General features: G+C 42.0%; 1 protein-coding gene across 2 annotated transcripts in view; it reads right to left on the reverse strand.

The window, feature by feature from the left end:
* LOC117591287 (thrombospondin type-1 domain-containing protein 7A) overlaps nt 1–15,546 on the reverse strand; it is a 178,337-nt gene that overhangs the window by 162,186 nt on the left and 605 nt on the right. Inside the window, exon 2 of one of the 2 annotated variants that reach the window (XM_034284487.1) lies at nt 10,036–10,344. In XM_034284487.1, coding sequence (XP_034140378.1) covers nt 10,036–10,288 — 253 coding nt within the window. In that variant the 5' untranslated portion in view covers nt 10,289–10,344. Of the gene's footprint in view, nt 1–10,035; nt 10,430–15,546 lie in introns of those variants that run through there. The other variant, XM_034284486.1, reaches the window with a different exon arrangement.

Consider the following 15,546-nt stretch of genomic DNA (forward strand, 5'->3'; position numbering starts at 1 on the left):
AGTGCCGGGTATAAAAGTTGTGACGCGTAAGAAGCGTCTCACACGTCCCTTCTCGTTAGTTTTCTTTTATCTTCAAAATTGTAGATTTGGGAGGTTTTCGCCCCTTTGCGGGGGCGGAAGGGAACGTGGCTCATTTTTGAAATACACTTGTAACAGTCTGAGCATACAGAAGTCTGAATGCAAAATTTGGTGGCTCTAGCTTTTGGGGTCGCTGAGATCCAGGCGCTCAACAAGACGGACGGACAGACGGGCAGACAGACATGGCTCAATCGACTCGGCTATTGTTGCTGATCACGAATATATATACTTTATGGTGTCGGAAACATTTCCTTCTGTGTGTTACATACATTCACTTTGTGTACAAATACAATATACCCTATTTATTCTTCGAGTACCGGGTATAAATAGATAAAAGATATAAATGCCATTCCGTAGGAAAGAACCATATCTATCAGATCACCGAAGTGGGATCAGATTTAATCAATGTTAAAGCCAGAATGACAGACAGACATGCCTCAATCGACTCGGCTATTGATGCTGATCAAGAATATATAAGTTAACACATAAGAAATAACGTGTAAGAAATTAAGAACGAATGTTCATGTGTTCAGAACAGTACAGAATCAATTTAAAAACGATCCAGCCATGATAAAAGCGTTAGTAGAAGGCGCAATCAACACAGCCCTCGTCGAACAGGAACGACGACTGAGTGCAGAATTTAGCAGGGAACTCGAAAAAGTTAGAAATAGTGTGAGCGCTCTAACTGTAGGTGTCCCTCATGTGGAAACTTATAAGAGAGTGACCATTGACACTAGTATAAAATGTGAAGTGAAACTAGATATCATAAAATCAGTACCAACTTTCAACGGGAATCATGAGGAATATGTGTCTTGGAGACAATCTGCTCTAGATGCGTACGAAATTTTCAAAAACTACTCTGGTAGTCAGACACACTACGAGGCTGTGGCCATCATAAAAAATAAAATCTGTGGAACAGCTCGAGCATTGCTCACATCGCACAACACGGTGCTCAATTTTGATGCAATCATAGCTAGACTCGATTGCACATATGCGGACAAAACATCCCTACGAGTATTACGTCAACACTTGGAAATGGTTAGGCAGGGTGAAACCGATCTAATGGAATATTATGACGAAGTCGAGAGAAAGCTCACGCTCGTCACTAACAAAGTGGTCATGACTCATAATGAGGAGGCAGCTACCATTCTCAACGAGGAAATTAGGAATGATGCTTTACACGCATTCATAGCGGGCCTCAAGAGGCCGCTAAAATTGTTCGTTCTCCCGGCACAGCCCAAGGATTTGCCATCCGCCTTAGCTCTAGCACGCGAGGCCGAAAATAGCATTGAGAGAAGCGCATTTGCCGCTACGTATGCAAAGGTGATCGAGGATAAAAACCATTCAGGCGACGGCAATAGACAGGGTCATCGGGCCCAGGCCAGACAAGGTAAAGGTCAGGAAAAGAACCCACATTTTGTGGGAAAAAGTAATCAAAATAGGCAGCAACAGGGCGATCCTTGGCCAAAGCCAAACGATAAAGAGGCCCCACAACAAAACCAAGTGCAGCCTATGGAAGTTGACCCATCGATGTCTAGGTTTAGGCAACAGACCAATTGGGGGAAACCACAGAGCGACGTCACACAGGGCGAAGCTCAGAAAAGGCGGAACACGTCAGATCGTATATCTGGGCAAAGACGCCAACGGATAAATAATATAATACAGCAGGCCCCTAACCAAGGGGAACAAGAATATGCAAACTTAGCCGAGGCCGCGGTTGCGGAAATTGACGAAGAAAGTGATTCGGCTAGCGGCAACGACCTGTTGAATTTTTTTAGTGAGCGCTCCCAATTGCCGTTCGTCGAGCGACAGTTGGCTGGCAAAACACTAAAAATTTTAATCGACACTGGTGCGGCTAAAAATTACGTAAAGCCCATAAAGGAGCTGAAAAACGTAACTTCGGTCGACACCCCCTTCACGGTGAGCTCGATACATGGCTCCACTGAAATAAAAAACAAGTGCCTAATGAATATTTTCGGGCAAAACGCCCCATTTTTTTTGTTAGACACTCTAGCTACGTTCGATGCCATTATAGGTTCCGATTTGCTAACGCGAGCGGGAGCGGCATTGAACCTGCGCAGCGGAAGAATCAGATACGGAAACGTAACTGAACAACTTAGGTTCCATAACTGTGACAACGTAAATTTCACCAAAGTCGATGACCTGGTGGTCCCAGACTCGGTAAAATCCGAGTTTAAAAAGATGATACTGAAGAGAATTAAAGTTTTTTCGACCTCTAACGAGGCGCTTCCCTTTAACACCTCAGTTGTCGCCACCATCCGAACTGTGAATGACGAACCAGTCTACTCGAAATTATACCCCTACCCTATGGGAGCAGCAGACTTCGTTAACAAAGAAGTCAAAGAACTGCTGAAGGACGGCATAATCAGGCCATCTAGGTCGCCATACAACAGCCCAATTTGGGTTGTAGACAAAAAGAAATCTGACGTCAAAGGCAACAGGAAAAAGCGGCTGGTAATCGACTTCAGAAAACTGAACGAGCGAACAATTGCCGATCGATACCCTATGCCGAGCATACCCATGATTCTAGCGAACTTGGGAAAGGCAAGATTTTTTACTACCCTAGATCTANCAGGCTCGGTAAAATCCGAGTTCAAAAAGATGATACTGAAGAGAATTCAAGTTTTTTCGACCTCTAACGAGGCGCTTCCTTTTAACATTTCGAGGCAGAACAGAGTCTTTGAAGTGGGCGAAAAGGTTTACCCAAGGAATAACAAAAGACTAGGGAACAAGCTAACCCCGCTGTACTCAGAAGAACGGGTACAAGCGGACCTTGGAACGGCAGTTCTAATTAAGGGGAGGGTGGTCCATAAGGACAATCTGAAATAATTCAAACTTTTGTTTTACAGATTTAAGGTATCATTCCCGCAGGTTTGACGGAATACTCTTCCTACTCCCTTCTACTACAACTGCGCGGATCACCGCCTTTTATACCGTTAAAATGTTGGAGTTGTTCCCACATTCAGATATAGAACATAAAAAATCCGTTGTCCGCTTTAATGATACATGGCCAGAAGCCTAGACTTCCTGATAACAGCATTAAAGGTCGTAGCAAGTACCCCCGACGAGTTGGGCTTCGAAAAAATAGCAGCTTGTAGAATCATAGACTGATTAACTGAGTACTGATTAACACAGAGGCGCAGAAACAGGATGCTAATTTCGGTAGTCCAAATCTCATGATTACGATCACACTTGCCAAAGCGAATATCCCACTAAGACCTAAAACTATTTTTACCGAACAGCTCACAGAGGTCCCAGTAGCTTATTTGTTGGGAGTATGTAAAAATATAAAAATTTTTCGTTTCATATTTAAGTAGAATGCTCCCAGGTTAAAATTATCTTTATGTCGCGAAGTACACGCCGGCGGCTCTGCTTCATGACGCACGCAACCCAGCCACCTGGCCACCACCATCCTGTTGCATCAATGCTGTAGTAGTGGACGATGGCATAATCATCATAAATGGGCAGCGAGCAACGGTCAGCGTTGACAACGGACCCCTAAGGACGACAAGAGAGGCCCACCTCATCACGTTCGAAGACAGAACCGTGATCAACAGCACCCTGTTCTTAAACCTCAACAAAGCATTGAGGAAAGTTCCAGGAATCGTAGCTTCGCCTTTGCTGTCAATAACGGGGCACGGTGAAATCCTAAGCCTACCACGACTACAATCGATGAACGAGCACAATCTAAGGGCCATCCAAGAACTTAGAAGCGACATGACATCCGGTGGGTCACCCAAGACCTGGTTCATTGCGGTCAGCCTCAAGCTCTGTGGCCTTATCCTGTTGCATCAATGCTGGAGTCGAAGGAACTCCTCAATCAAGTTGCAAAAGGTCATNGGCTCTTATCTCTTGTGAGCGCGGACGGCTCGCCGGCTAGGTTTCGGTGTAGGTTTAGAAGTAAGCTTTAGTTTAGAATTGGACGAATAAATGAACGGAGCGTTCATATCAACTCCGACACGAGTCGTAAAACGTGTATTGATATAATCATATTGTTGAGCCTTAAGGGCCAACGAAATAGAGGGCAATTACCCTCTCAACATAATCTTCGGTAGAAGACTCAGTTGCCAACCGCAACCACCGTCCCCCGCTACAAGAGCGGGCCACGGGAACCCGATCGCTGCCGCCGGAGCCAACGCAACGCATACCGCAGCTCGGACCAAATACGACATTAAGTTAATTTGTACATATGTACATGTTGATTACCATGACATATTTTTTAAATTTTTTTTAATTTAACTTTTATGCTCGTACTTATCTTGGTTCTGAGAAGATTTCTCTACTAGACTTTCAAACATGTCGAAAAGTCACACAAACTTTATTCTCTTAATAAATTATAGATGGGAAAACCAAGTATCCTTATTATTTGTGTTACAATCCAGTGTCGACTTTTTTAACGTTTACAATTTAATGTATTCTTTATATCTGAAGTGGGCAATGTTGTTTGGTTTCTATGAGGAAATTCTATTTAAAATTACACTTTAAAATGCTTTTAAGATAAAAGTAACAATTTTTTAACAATAACTTAAAGCATTATTACAATACAAAGCAACAATACAAATACAAAAGCATTACAATAACTTAAAGCATTATTAAAATAATAAAAGCAGAAAAGTTTGCAGTTTCTATCCTTAAAAATATGTAGTAGAATAAATGTAAAATAGCGCCCAAAGCGCCTTAGAGGCTCCGCACATTTGGTGGGCAGGGACTGTACATAATCTCAGTAGCAGCACAACAATGGGACTGGGGTGGGTCGTCGAGAAAATAACAAGAAGCGGATTACTGCACAGCCGTATGATAAGACAATTCCACCGATTCAGAACTCTGAAATAAAATACCACACAAAAACTTGCAAAAAAGGATAAGTGATTACTTGCTCTGTGGTGCGGAAGTCGTCATTTATCGCATTTTGTTTGCGATTTTTAATATTTTCAGGAGCGTAAACAGCAGTTTATTTTTTCCAGTTAATATAAAAAACATAAAAAACTTAATATATCCTGAGTGTCTTGAGTAATTAAATCCAGTTCTACGCCTAAGTACATAAATATGTGCATATGTACATATGTAAATGTTTGTACAAAATATGTGCTTAGATAGCTGAATTTCATGCCCCAAAAACTCCTGCAACAACCCACCAGCAAGACCAACTAACTGTGTCGCTTTCAAAGTAAAGCATTCAAGATCCAGGTAGATCAGCAGGCTGTCTAAATTGGTTTCAAAGACTCTAAAATGTATCATAACGTGTAACGAAGAGAGACGCGTGAGACGCTTTTTACGTCACAACTTTATTACCCGGTACTCAGTAGGACATCTGGACCTTATTGGTTGTTTTTTCAAATTTTAAAATTTGGACATATTTTCTTCATACATACATATGTATGTCATCTACATTACTTCTCAAGCCAACACGTTCATTTACCTCGCCCCCCTTCAGAAGAACCACGCACTGCACGAAGCAAAGTGTGGAATGAGAGAATGTGCACAAAATATGCAAAGCTGCTGGACCAGGTGGGGGTAGCCACTGCAAATGAATTTCTTCATTCTGGTTGTAATAATGATCCCAATTCGGCGATCTGATAGATATAGTCCTTCCTTATGCAATAGCTTTTTTAGTTTTCTTTTATCTTCAAAATTTTGGATACTTTTCCAGTCTGTGCGTTACATCCAGACAATTACCGCTCAACTGGCAAAAGCCCACTCTTTGCATCAGTGGCGCTCTCCGCACCACAACAAATGATGCACTAAATGCCATCCTATGCCTGTAGGGCATAGACCTTGCAGCAGAGCATCACTGATAAACATAATTGCATGTTCAGTAGCGCTTAAAAGTGCATTCCGAAAGAGAACTCCGAAAGTGGACGGTAGGCGCAAGCATGGTGAAATTACTAATAGGTGACGGATTCACCACAGTGCTTCTCATTCGAGGAACACCAGCTTGTCAGTCATTTGCCAAACGTCGACGAAAGAGGTTGTGTAGCGCACGATTTTTGCATTGTCTTCTTCTGTTCTTCATTGTTTACGAATGAAGACGTAAGCGGAAGACAATGAAATATTCATGCAACTACTATTCTATTTTGTATGTGTAATGAAATGTGTATGTAATTGAATCTTTATTCAATTACATCTTTTTTACAAACAAACATGCCTGCAAAATATTTTTTGCTATGCCTCTCCTAATGTTTACTTTGCTATCAGCAGAAACAATAAAAACGAAGAGTGCTGAACGTAAAACGTTTGCTATCTCTCTCTAGCGCCTGACTCTCTGAGAGCTGAGAGAGCGTGGATAATAAGCTGGTGCTCCTCCACTCAGCTGACGACGTTACCTATTAGTAATTGTACCATGGGCCCAAGCTTTACGCTGAGCTTACGAAAGAGATTCGCTGCAGTGTTAGCACGTGCAATCGAGAGCGTGCGCTTATCTTAAAGAAGAGAGTAAGGTATCGAGAGCATAGAATTTGCCCTTGACGTTTGACCGAAATTTCACTCAATTCAGCGAAAGATCATACGATTGTCCCGTTAAAGCTCTCAAACATCATCCGATCTTTGAGCTTTATGTTCTGTACAGAAAAATTTAACTTAGATGAGTTTCGCTAGAGTTATTAGCAAAGAGTCGATCAAAGAAAAGCGACGTGATTGTGTCAAGCAGTATATATATATATATACGTAACCTACACATAACTTACGAAATCCCTCGCGGTGCAATTTTTTTGCAAAAACCGTATATTCTGAGGAATCTCTGTCCTACTACCAAGTGCGAAAAATAACCAGTCAAGGTACGTCGGCCGTAGGAAGCGAAAACAGATCAATGTAATTTATGTAAATTAAGTTTATAGGACAGAGGTCAGGAGCCCGTTTCGACGTTGCAGCCTAAGTGCGTATAAGTACATAGACGGGGTGCTCCACGAGAGGCGTATCACCGAAGTGATCCCCCAATCTACAAGGAGTAGAATTCGATTCTCCCCTCTTCTGCTCCGAAACGCCGAGCCCCGAAAACCTCTGACTTGGGTCAACATAAGTGAGGCGTAGCAACCCTTAGGAAGCTCAGCGCGTAAGGCGGCGCCTCGGAACCTTTCACCAGCTCCACTGAGAAGACCAGTTTGTCGAGCACTTTAGTGCTTATGTAAGCGGCAGATTGACATCAAGCCGGATGTGCCACATTTTAGCCCAGTGTCCAGAGCTAGAACATTGGGCGTGATTTTGACGGACCTGACTACAGAGGAGCCACCGCCAACAGCAAGACAGATTTCCGGAGTTATGCTGTGTTACTTTGCACATTTTCTGGGATTAAGTTCGATATGCCATTTTAAGGCCAATTCTCTGGCAGTTATATATATGTATATTCAAGCATCGGGAATCATGATTGTTTGTAGAAAAGAGTGGGTATGAAATAATAAATTGAAATCGTACTTGCAGGTACGTTCGTGTGCATATATTTTTAATACCTTCTATTTTTCCCCAGAAACCAGCACGTACGTCATCCTTGAGCTCAACGATTACGAAAGGAGTAAGGGTATTAAAGTGGTAGGATGAAAACTGCCAGATTGTTCTAGGGTCTATACGGTTCGATTTACCAGTATGGCATAGGTTGGGAGGCTAGAGAAGAGGGATTCTCGACGACACCTGAGTTTCCCGTGACTTGAATAGAGTAGTTGATGTCAACATCCCCCTTTTCCTCAACCACAAATAATTAATCCACTTTCCATACACTCAGTTCAGTTTAACCGGTGTTCTGCCTTTTGATTTTTGATTCTTTTTAAATGGGCACCTTAAACATTATGCGAGTGTGTGTCAGTACGAACCCGACAATCCGTCGAGCTTAGCTAGAGCATAACTAGAGGTGCACACGAAATCTCTTTGTACTAGTTTGGGTAAAAATACAGCTATCCCACACCTGCACGCTACACGTCACGACCCTATGGCCGCTCGGCGATCTTTAGGGACACTAACATATTACCTCATAGAACTGATAATTGTGTTCCCAGAGAGTACACAGCTACCCCCTTCGAGGCTATAATCCCCCGCAGAGAGGAATGGCTCGAGGGCACACCTGGCCCAAAGGGGGCCATAAACATCTTTACTGATGGATCCAAACTTACTCCAGCAACTAAATATGAGGCATTCATTCCGTCTTCCAGATCACTGCTGTGTCATCCAAGAGGAAGTCATTGCGATAAATGAGGCGGTGAGGTGCCTTCAAGAGACCTCCGTCGCGGTTACTCACCTAAATATCTATAGTGACAGCCAGGCGGCACTTAAATCACTAAACGCGATTTCGTCGAATTCGACCACAGTGGCAAATTGTCGCAAATCTCTACATGAGATGGCAGGGCAATATGTTATAAGAATAATATGGGTCCCGGGACACTAGGACATTGAAGACAATTGCGTAGCAGATGAGTTGGCCAGATCCGGCACCACACTCCCCCTTAACCAAGATAAGGAGGAAATACGTATGCCACTTGCAAGCTCAAAATAAAAGAGTACTATACCCAGCAAACAACCAACAGATGGCAAATGGTCCCAAGATGTCGCATCACCCGACAAGCGTGGCCAGACATCTCGAAAAAGCGCACCGCTGAGCTGTGTAAACTCAGCAGAAATATATGCAGCGTAGTCACTCGCTCCCTCACAGGACATTGGCTAATAAGCAAACACGCAAATAGGCTTGGTGCCCCCTATAACGACTTCTGTCGTAGCTGTAGAGTCGAGGACGAGAAGGAGACAGTAGAACATCTGTTCTGCTCCTGTCCGGCTCTCAGTAGAGGGAGGCAAAGATATCAAGGCTCACCTTTTCTTAACGACATTTCAGAAATGGCTACTATAGGCCCCAGGAAGATAGCAAACTTTGTGAAAGCATCTGCATGGGAGCACTGCTGACATCGTACAAAGCGGGAGAAGATAGAATCACAACGGGCCGAATCCGGCCTAAGTGTGTCGCGATTGTGAAATCTCGACAACCGAATCAACCTAACCTAACCTAACCTACATACATCCACTTTATTCAAAAATACAATATACCCTAATTGCTCTTCGAGTACTGGGTATAAAAATAGATTTTAAAATCGACTGTAGCCAGAACATAGGTACATGTTTTTTTAGCTCCCACTGTGTGCTCTCTCCAAAATGCCATATAGTATGTACATATTTAATTTATTGACATTAGACACTAGTCACATTAGTGACATATGTAAGTGCCACTCTCGATCCACTCGTTAATTTTTCCCAATACGCTATATGTGATCTGAATTTCCACTGGATAATATATCATATAAATAACCTAATTCCAGAAATAAGCAAACATACCCCATACAGCTTGAGAGCTTGAAAAAAAACTATTGTTGTTACTAACTCACCTAACAAAGAGGCAGGAGTTGGGTTATCCGGCTCGAACGACCGAATTGTCACTCGCTGGACCGCGTTGATCCTACTTTATAGACCATACTGTCTACCGGCGTCCAAATTTGTCGTCTAAAATACTTCAGAAAAAAACCAAATTTGTTTTTTTTAACTCTTCTTTCTCACGCACACGCTTCATCTCTTGTCCAATATTTTATTTTTTCTCCCCTCGGAGTCTACTTTCGGACTGCCAACTCCGGTCAAATCAAAAATACATATTTCCAACATGGTTAAACTTAAAAAAATACCTGTTCTCACTCCGTTCATATTCAAAAATAAAAGACTGAAAAATGACACATTTGGTTTCGTAAAAACTATTATTATAATTTTATATTTATCCTATTTAATCTATTCTAACGGAAGTTCAAAATATTAACGATATTCAACAGCAACTCTACTTATATGGAGCCTTTTGATGGCAGGGTATTGGAAACGATGCCCTGACCCATCATTTCTTATCATAAGTTTAAGAATTATGTTTGTGTTGCAAATTGTAATCGCAGAAACATAGGATACATAAGTCCTATGCCTTGTACTCACCCCCACAGTGGTCCTTAAAGTCGTCGCAGCAGTCGCCCAGTTTCAGGCAGGCGTGATCGCAGTAGCAAGGCTTATCACTTAAGTTTTCGATGATGGCATTGACGGGGTCTTTCTGCACCACGCAGGAAGAGTCGCGCCCGTTGCAGCAGAGCTGAGCTTCGCGGCAGGACCCACCCGTGGCTCGTGGTAGCGGCATGGTCGCGGCCAGCAGCAGCATCAGCCATGGATACGTGGTATGCGGTATAGCCTTCATCGAAATTCTTGAGCAGCACTGATCTGACCGAATCGAGTGGGCCGAGTTAGTAGTCGCTATAGGTCGAACATGTACATATGTATGTATGCACACACACATATGATTGCGATGATTTGAGCCCGTAGCACACACACGCACACGCACACACACACACACACACACACACAACAAGCATGGTGGGGTTTGCGGATGACGTCGCCATAGTGGTGGTGGCCAAGCACCTCACCGCAGTGAAGGAGCTAGCCAACGCGGCCGTCCGAGCCGTGGAGTCGTGGCTTATGGTCGCCAGATTGGACCTAGCAGCGCAGAACTGAGGCGGTGCTCATATCGAGCCGGAAAACTGTAGAGACAGCAAGTGTGCAGGTCGGTGGCACCACGATACGCTCGCAGAGGGTAATCAAGTACCTCGGGGTGCTCATCGACACTCGCCTCTCCTTCAAGGAGCACTTGGAGTACGTGCAGAGGAAGGCCAGCGGAACCGCAGGAGCGCTCTTGCGAATGCTTCTCAACACCAGAGGCCCGAAGCAGGCAACGCGGAAGCTCCTGACGAGTGTTGTGACGTCGCAGATCCTGTACGCCGCGCCCGCGTGGGCGAAAGCCGCTCAGGTGAAGACCTACATGCGAGGTGCGGAGGCGACGTAAAGGCTGTGTGCCCTAAGGATAGCGTGCTCGTTCCGAACTGTGTCGGACGAAGCAGCGCTGGTCATCGCGGGGCAAGTCCCACTCAGGGAGCTAATAAGAGAGAGATCAGAGATCGATGCAGCCGCGCAGGGCGGAAGCGAGGCGACAAGAGCCGAGCTGAAGGCTACCGCAAGGACGAACAGCATCAGCAGATGGCAGACCCAGTGGGACAGTTCACCTAAAGGGCGTTGGACTTATTCCCTCATACCGAAGCTGCAAGCCTGGATAGAGAGGAAGCACGGCCACACACACACTAACACACACAAGCACACAATTATGGAAATGTATTTGCAATGGAAACTCAATTTACGTCTAATAGCGGAAATTAAAACAAAAATGGAATTATGGGATTTGTGCGATAACAGGCCGTAATGGCCTCCTGGCTCCATTTGGAGTGGCAATCTCGATTACACTACCCGACACGTTTTCCCGCAAGGAACCCAACCAGCTTAGAGATGGTCTGATGATATATTTTTATACCCGGTTCTCGAAGAGTAAATAGGGAATATTGTATTTGTGAGGAAAAAATTTAACACACAGTAGGAAGCGTTTCCGACCCCACAAAGTAACATATTCTTGATCAGCATCAATAACCGAGTCGATTAAGCGTCCGTCCAGAGACAATAAAAGCTAGAGCCACCAAATTTTGCATATTGATGGCTGTATGCTCTTACTGCTACAAGTGTATTTCAAAATTTCGCCCAGCCCCCTTCCGCCCCCTCAAATCGCGAAAATCTGCGGTATCCACAGTTTTGAAGATACAAGAATTCCAATAACGACATTCCGTAGGGAATGACCATATCTATCGGATCACACAGATTGCAAATTCTCTCATTCACACTCTGCTTCTGCAGTGTGCGGCCTCTGCCTCTGCAGTGCCTATGCAGTGTGCGGTTTAGGGGTTTAGAGAAGTGATGTAAATGTATATGAAGGTAATGTCAATGTTTCTTACAACAAAATCTAAGATACTACCTATGAAAAAGGACTACCGGTTCCATGGTTCCTTAAGGAAAAAAAAAGTTCGAGTTTGTCGAGTAGTGTTATTACTGGATGTGAACGTGGATCTTGGGAGCCCGTCCTTGGTACATCGAAGCAACGAAATCTAAGAAAAAATAGAGGATTGTGGGAGGGGCTCAATGCTGAGGAGGAGGCACTACAGGGAAAAATCGACGGTGCACAAATATTAACTCTAAGCACGGGAAACGAAATCAAAGTAGGTAGAGCACCTCAGTCGAGGGGAATCAGTAATCTGCTACCTTTTGCCTTTAAATTAAAGCCGCCAAGGGAGGAGCTGGCGAACGGGTTACAACGTATTGTGAAACGGTCCTGGGTCAGGACTTTACATAAAATATTGTTCAAATGGCAACAGTGGATAACCCGTCGCCATTGACATTGCCATTTTCATCGCCCTTTCCATTGCCGTCCTAGACACTCAGTGTCCGTGACCGTGTCCGAGTCCGAGTTCCATTCCAGGCCACGTCAAGGATATTGAAACAAGAATTCATTTTTCTTAAATCGTTAAGTGTTGCCATGGCGAAAAAAGGACATTCCCTCTCTACCCCTTGCCATTTCTTATTTAAGTACTCATATTTCAACGAAACTAAATGAAGCGGAGTCGCTGTAGACTCTGCCACAGTTGATGTACATACATACTTTCAAGATAGACTTTCAAAACTATTTTAAAGACATTTTCAATCATCAAAATTAAACAAGTACCTTTTTAGAAAGCTTAAAATGTACTCTTAGAAACCCGAAGGAACCTTCGCCATGTTATTGTTTTACATGATAAATAATACCCTAATAGAATATAATATAATACCCATAAAAAATACCCATGAAAAGTGATGTCCAATGAAATAGTAGTGAATTTTTTGAAAATCGAAAAATAAAAACCGAAACTTTAGTTAATACCCATCTTTTATGCCCTACATGTTTCTTGGTCTTTAATATTTAGTATTTTATTAATTTTGATTTTATTATTTCTTTACTCCCGCATGGAATAAATCAATAAGGTCCTGCCCAAGCTTCAATAGGATTTTAGCCAATAATTTTGGAAACACTGGCTCTTACTTTGCTCTGGATGCCGGAATTGCTATTATTATTATAATGCATTTGGCATTCCCCTATAAGATTTTGTTAACATTCAGATCCAGGGACTGATTTGAACATCGAAAAACGCCGATCTTTTCAGATGAAACCCAATTTCCCCTCCCAATTGGCGAGCTTTCTTGAGTATTCATTATCTTGTTGAAAATTCCTTTTCAAATGTTTTTTTCAACTGGAATATGAATGTAATGTATGAAAAATTATGCTGGCCCACACAATTTTGTAAAATGCTCCAACTAGGAGGATAAGAAGTAGCACTTCGTATGGGCTGAAACTGATAGGGCTTTCATTCCCAATACTGTTTTTTTCAAGAATTTGTATACTAATCTGATGCCAGTGAACGCCAAACCTATTATTTTTTGTCCTTTTTTTTACCATATTATACAACTTTACACTCATCAGTCAAAAGTATTTTTTTGTCACTGGGACACAGCTCAGCCAATGCGTTCTTGCGAACTTTAGCCGTACACCCCTATACCTTCAGAACCAAACGCGTAGCTTTCTGGGACTTCTTGCAATTAAATAATGTCTAGTCAGTCGTCAACGAGCTGTCATAACACTTACAGAGCGATATAAAATTGTTTTCATAACTTTTAAGGATATTGAAGACCTTGACCTTGCCTTCGACCATCTCCGACCAACCTCTAAAAGATACGTTTTTCTCATAAAAGATCATTTTTAAGGAATCTTCTTCTAGTTAAAATGATTATTTGCAATTGTAAGAGCACATTCAACTTAGTTTTCAATTCCATTATACCTCTTGGCTTTAGTTTTTAATCAATATCTTAGTTATCCTCTACTGGAGCAAACAATGATTTTTCAAAGCTCCAAACATTTCTTTCATCAAAATATTTAATTTAATAGATTAGGTGATCGATGGTGACTTTTTCGAATTTATTTGTTGTGTTTTTTTTTATTATTTTGAAGTACTTGCACTCAGCACTACTATTTCAATGAACAGCCCATTTGAAGGGTATCCGTCAAAAAATATGAAAAACAAGAAGAAGGAATGCAAATGTGTAGGGATTTCTTAGATTTTCTAAAGCCTACATTTCACTCTATTCAAAAACCTATAATTTGTTTAAATTAAAAGTCTGGAAGTGTCTCAAAAAAGTCTTTGAATGTGAGGAGGTCCGGCACTACTATTTTATTGAACAGAGCTGTATATATGTACATGTGTACTCGTTTTTATGTACATATGTACATGCAGGTGAAGAAAATATACATATAGCTTGTGGTGTCGGAAACGGTTCCTTCTATGTTTTATATTTTTTTACCACAAAAACTATAAGCCCTATTTACTCTTCGAGTACCGGGTATAAAGAGCAACAAACATAAATTATATTTTCATTAGCAAGGTACCGATGGGTCAAAGTTCCATTTTTCGGTATAACTCCCCAAAATATACACATACATACAGTATATTTTGGCAAAAAATCCTTATTTTTTTACCCATCGTAGTATCTCTGAAATTCTGAATCAATATTGTCGCCTAAGTTTAAGGATTCTCCGATATGTATCTGAGCGAAGCCTGCATTTCCTGAACTGTCCTTGTTACTCACTTTATTAACTTGTTTTGCTACTTGGAAAATATATTAACTTAGTCTTAGTTTTAAATATTAATTGAGTTGAGATGACTATCTTCACACCAGATAAATTCTGAACTGGTTCTTTCATGATGAATTCCGCTTCTGTCAAGCAGTTGGAAAATCAAAAAAATCGTTTGGGGTTTTTACGACAATTTACACACAATTGCACAAAATTCTCAATAGAAAATTAAAGTTCCAAAATTGACTGGTGCTAAATAAGGAGTGGACTCAATTGCGGCATATAAAACTAAACTAACTCAACCGGCTACCAAACGTTCTTCAAGATAATAAAAAAAAACTGTTTACTCGTAGATGTCTTTACCAATGTGTGTTTTTCTCCCAGAATTTGGTTGACTTTGCTTGTCCAGAGTAGATCGAAGTTTTTCAGGTGCACCTACTATCACCAACGATCGAATGCGAGTTTTCCACTCATTTTGAATAAACGAAAATTTTGTAAATACACTTGTATCAGTGTGAGCATACTGCCATCTGGATGCAACATTTGGTTGCTCTAGCTTTTATAGTCTCTGACGGACGGACGAACGGAAAGACAGACATTGATTTATCGACTCGGCTATTGATGCTGATCAAGAATATAAACACTTTATGGGATCGGAAACGTTTCCTTTTGTGAGTTACATACATATGTACAAATACAAAATACCCTATTTACTCTTCGAGTACCGGGTATAAAAATGAAAAAATATTATCAGAGGAGGCGTCATAACACCCTGCGCCGACCCTGTATACATTAGCCATGGCCTATTTATCTGTCACTTGGCATATGACTTCTCGTGGATTTCCCTCACGTAATAAATTATTAAATTTTTACGCAGAATATTTGAACTGAGGGGACATCGGACAGGGCCAAACCAAGCACTG

Source organism: Drosophila guanche, unplaced genomic scaffold, assembly GCF_900245975.1.
Source record: "Drosophila guanche unplaced genomic scaffold, DGUA_6, whole genome shotgun sequence".
NCBI classification, from domain to species: Eukaryota; Metazoa; Arthropoda; class Insecta; order Diptera; family Drosophilidae; genus Drosophila; species Drosophila guanche.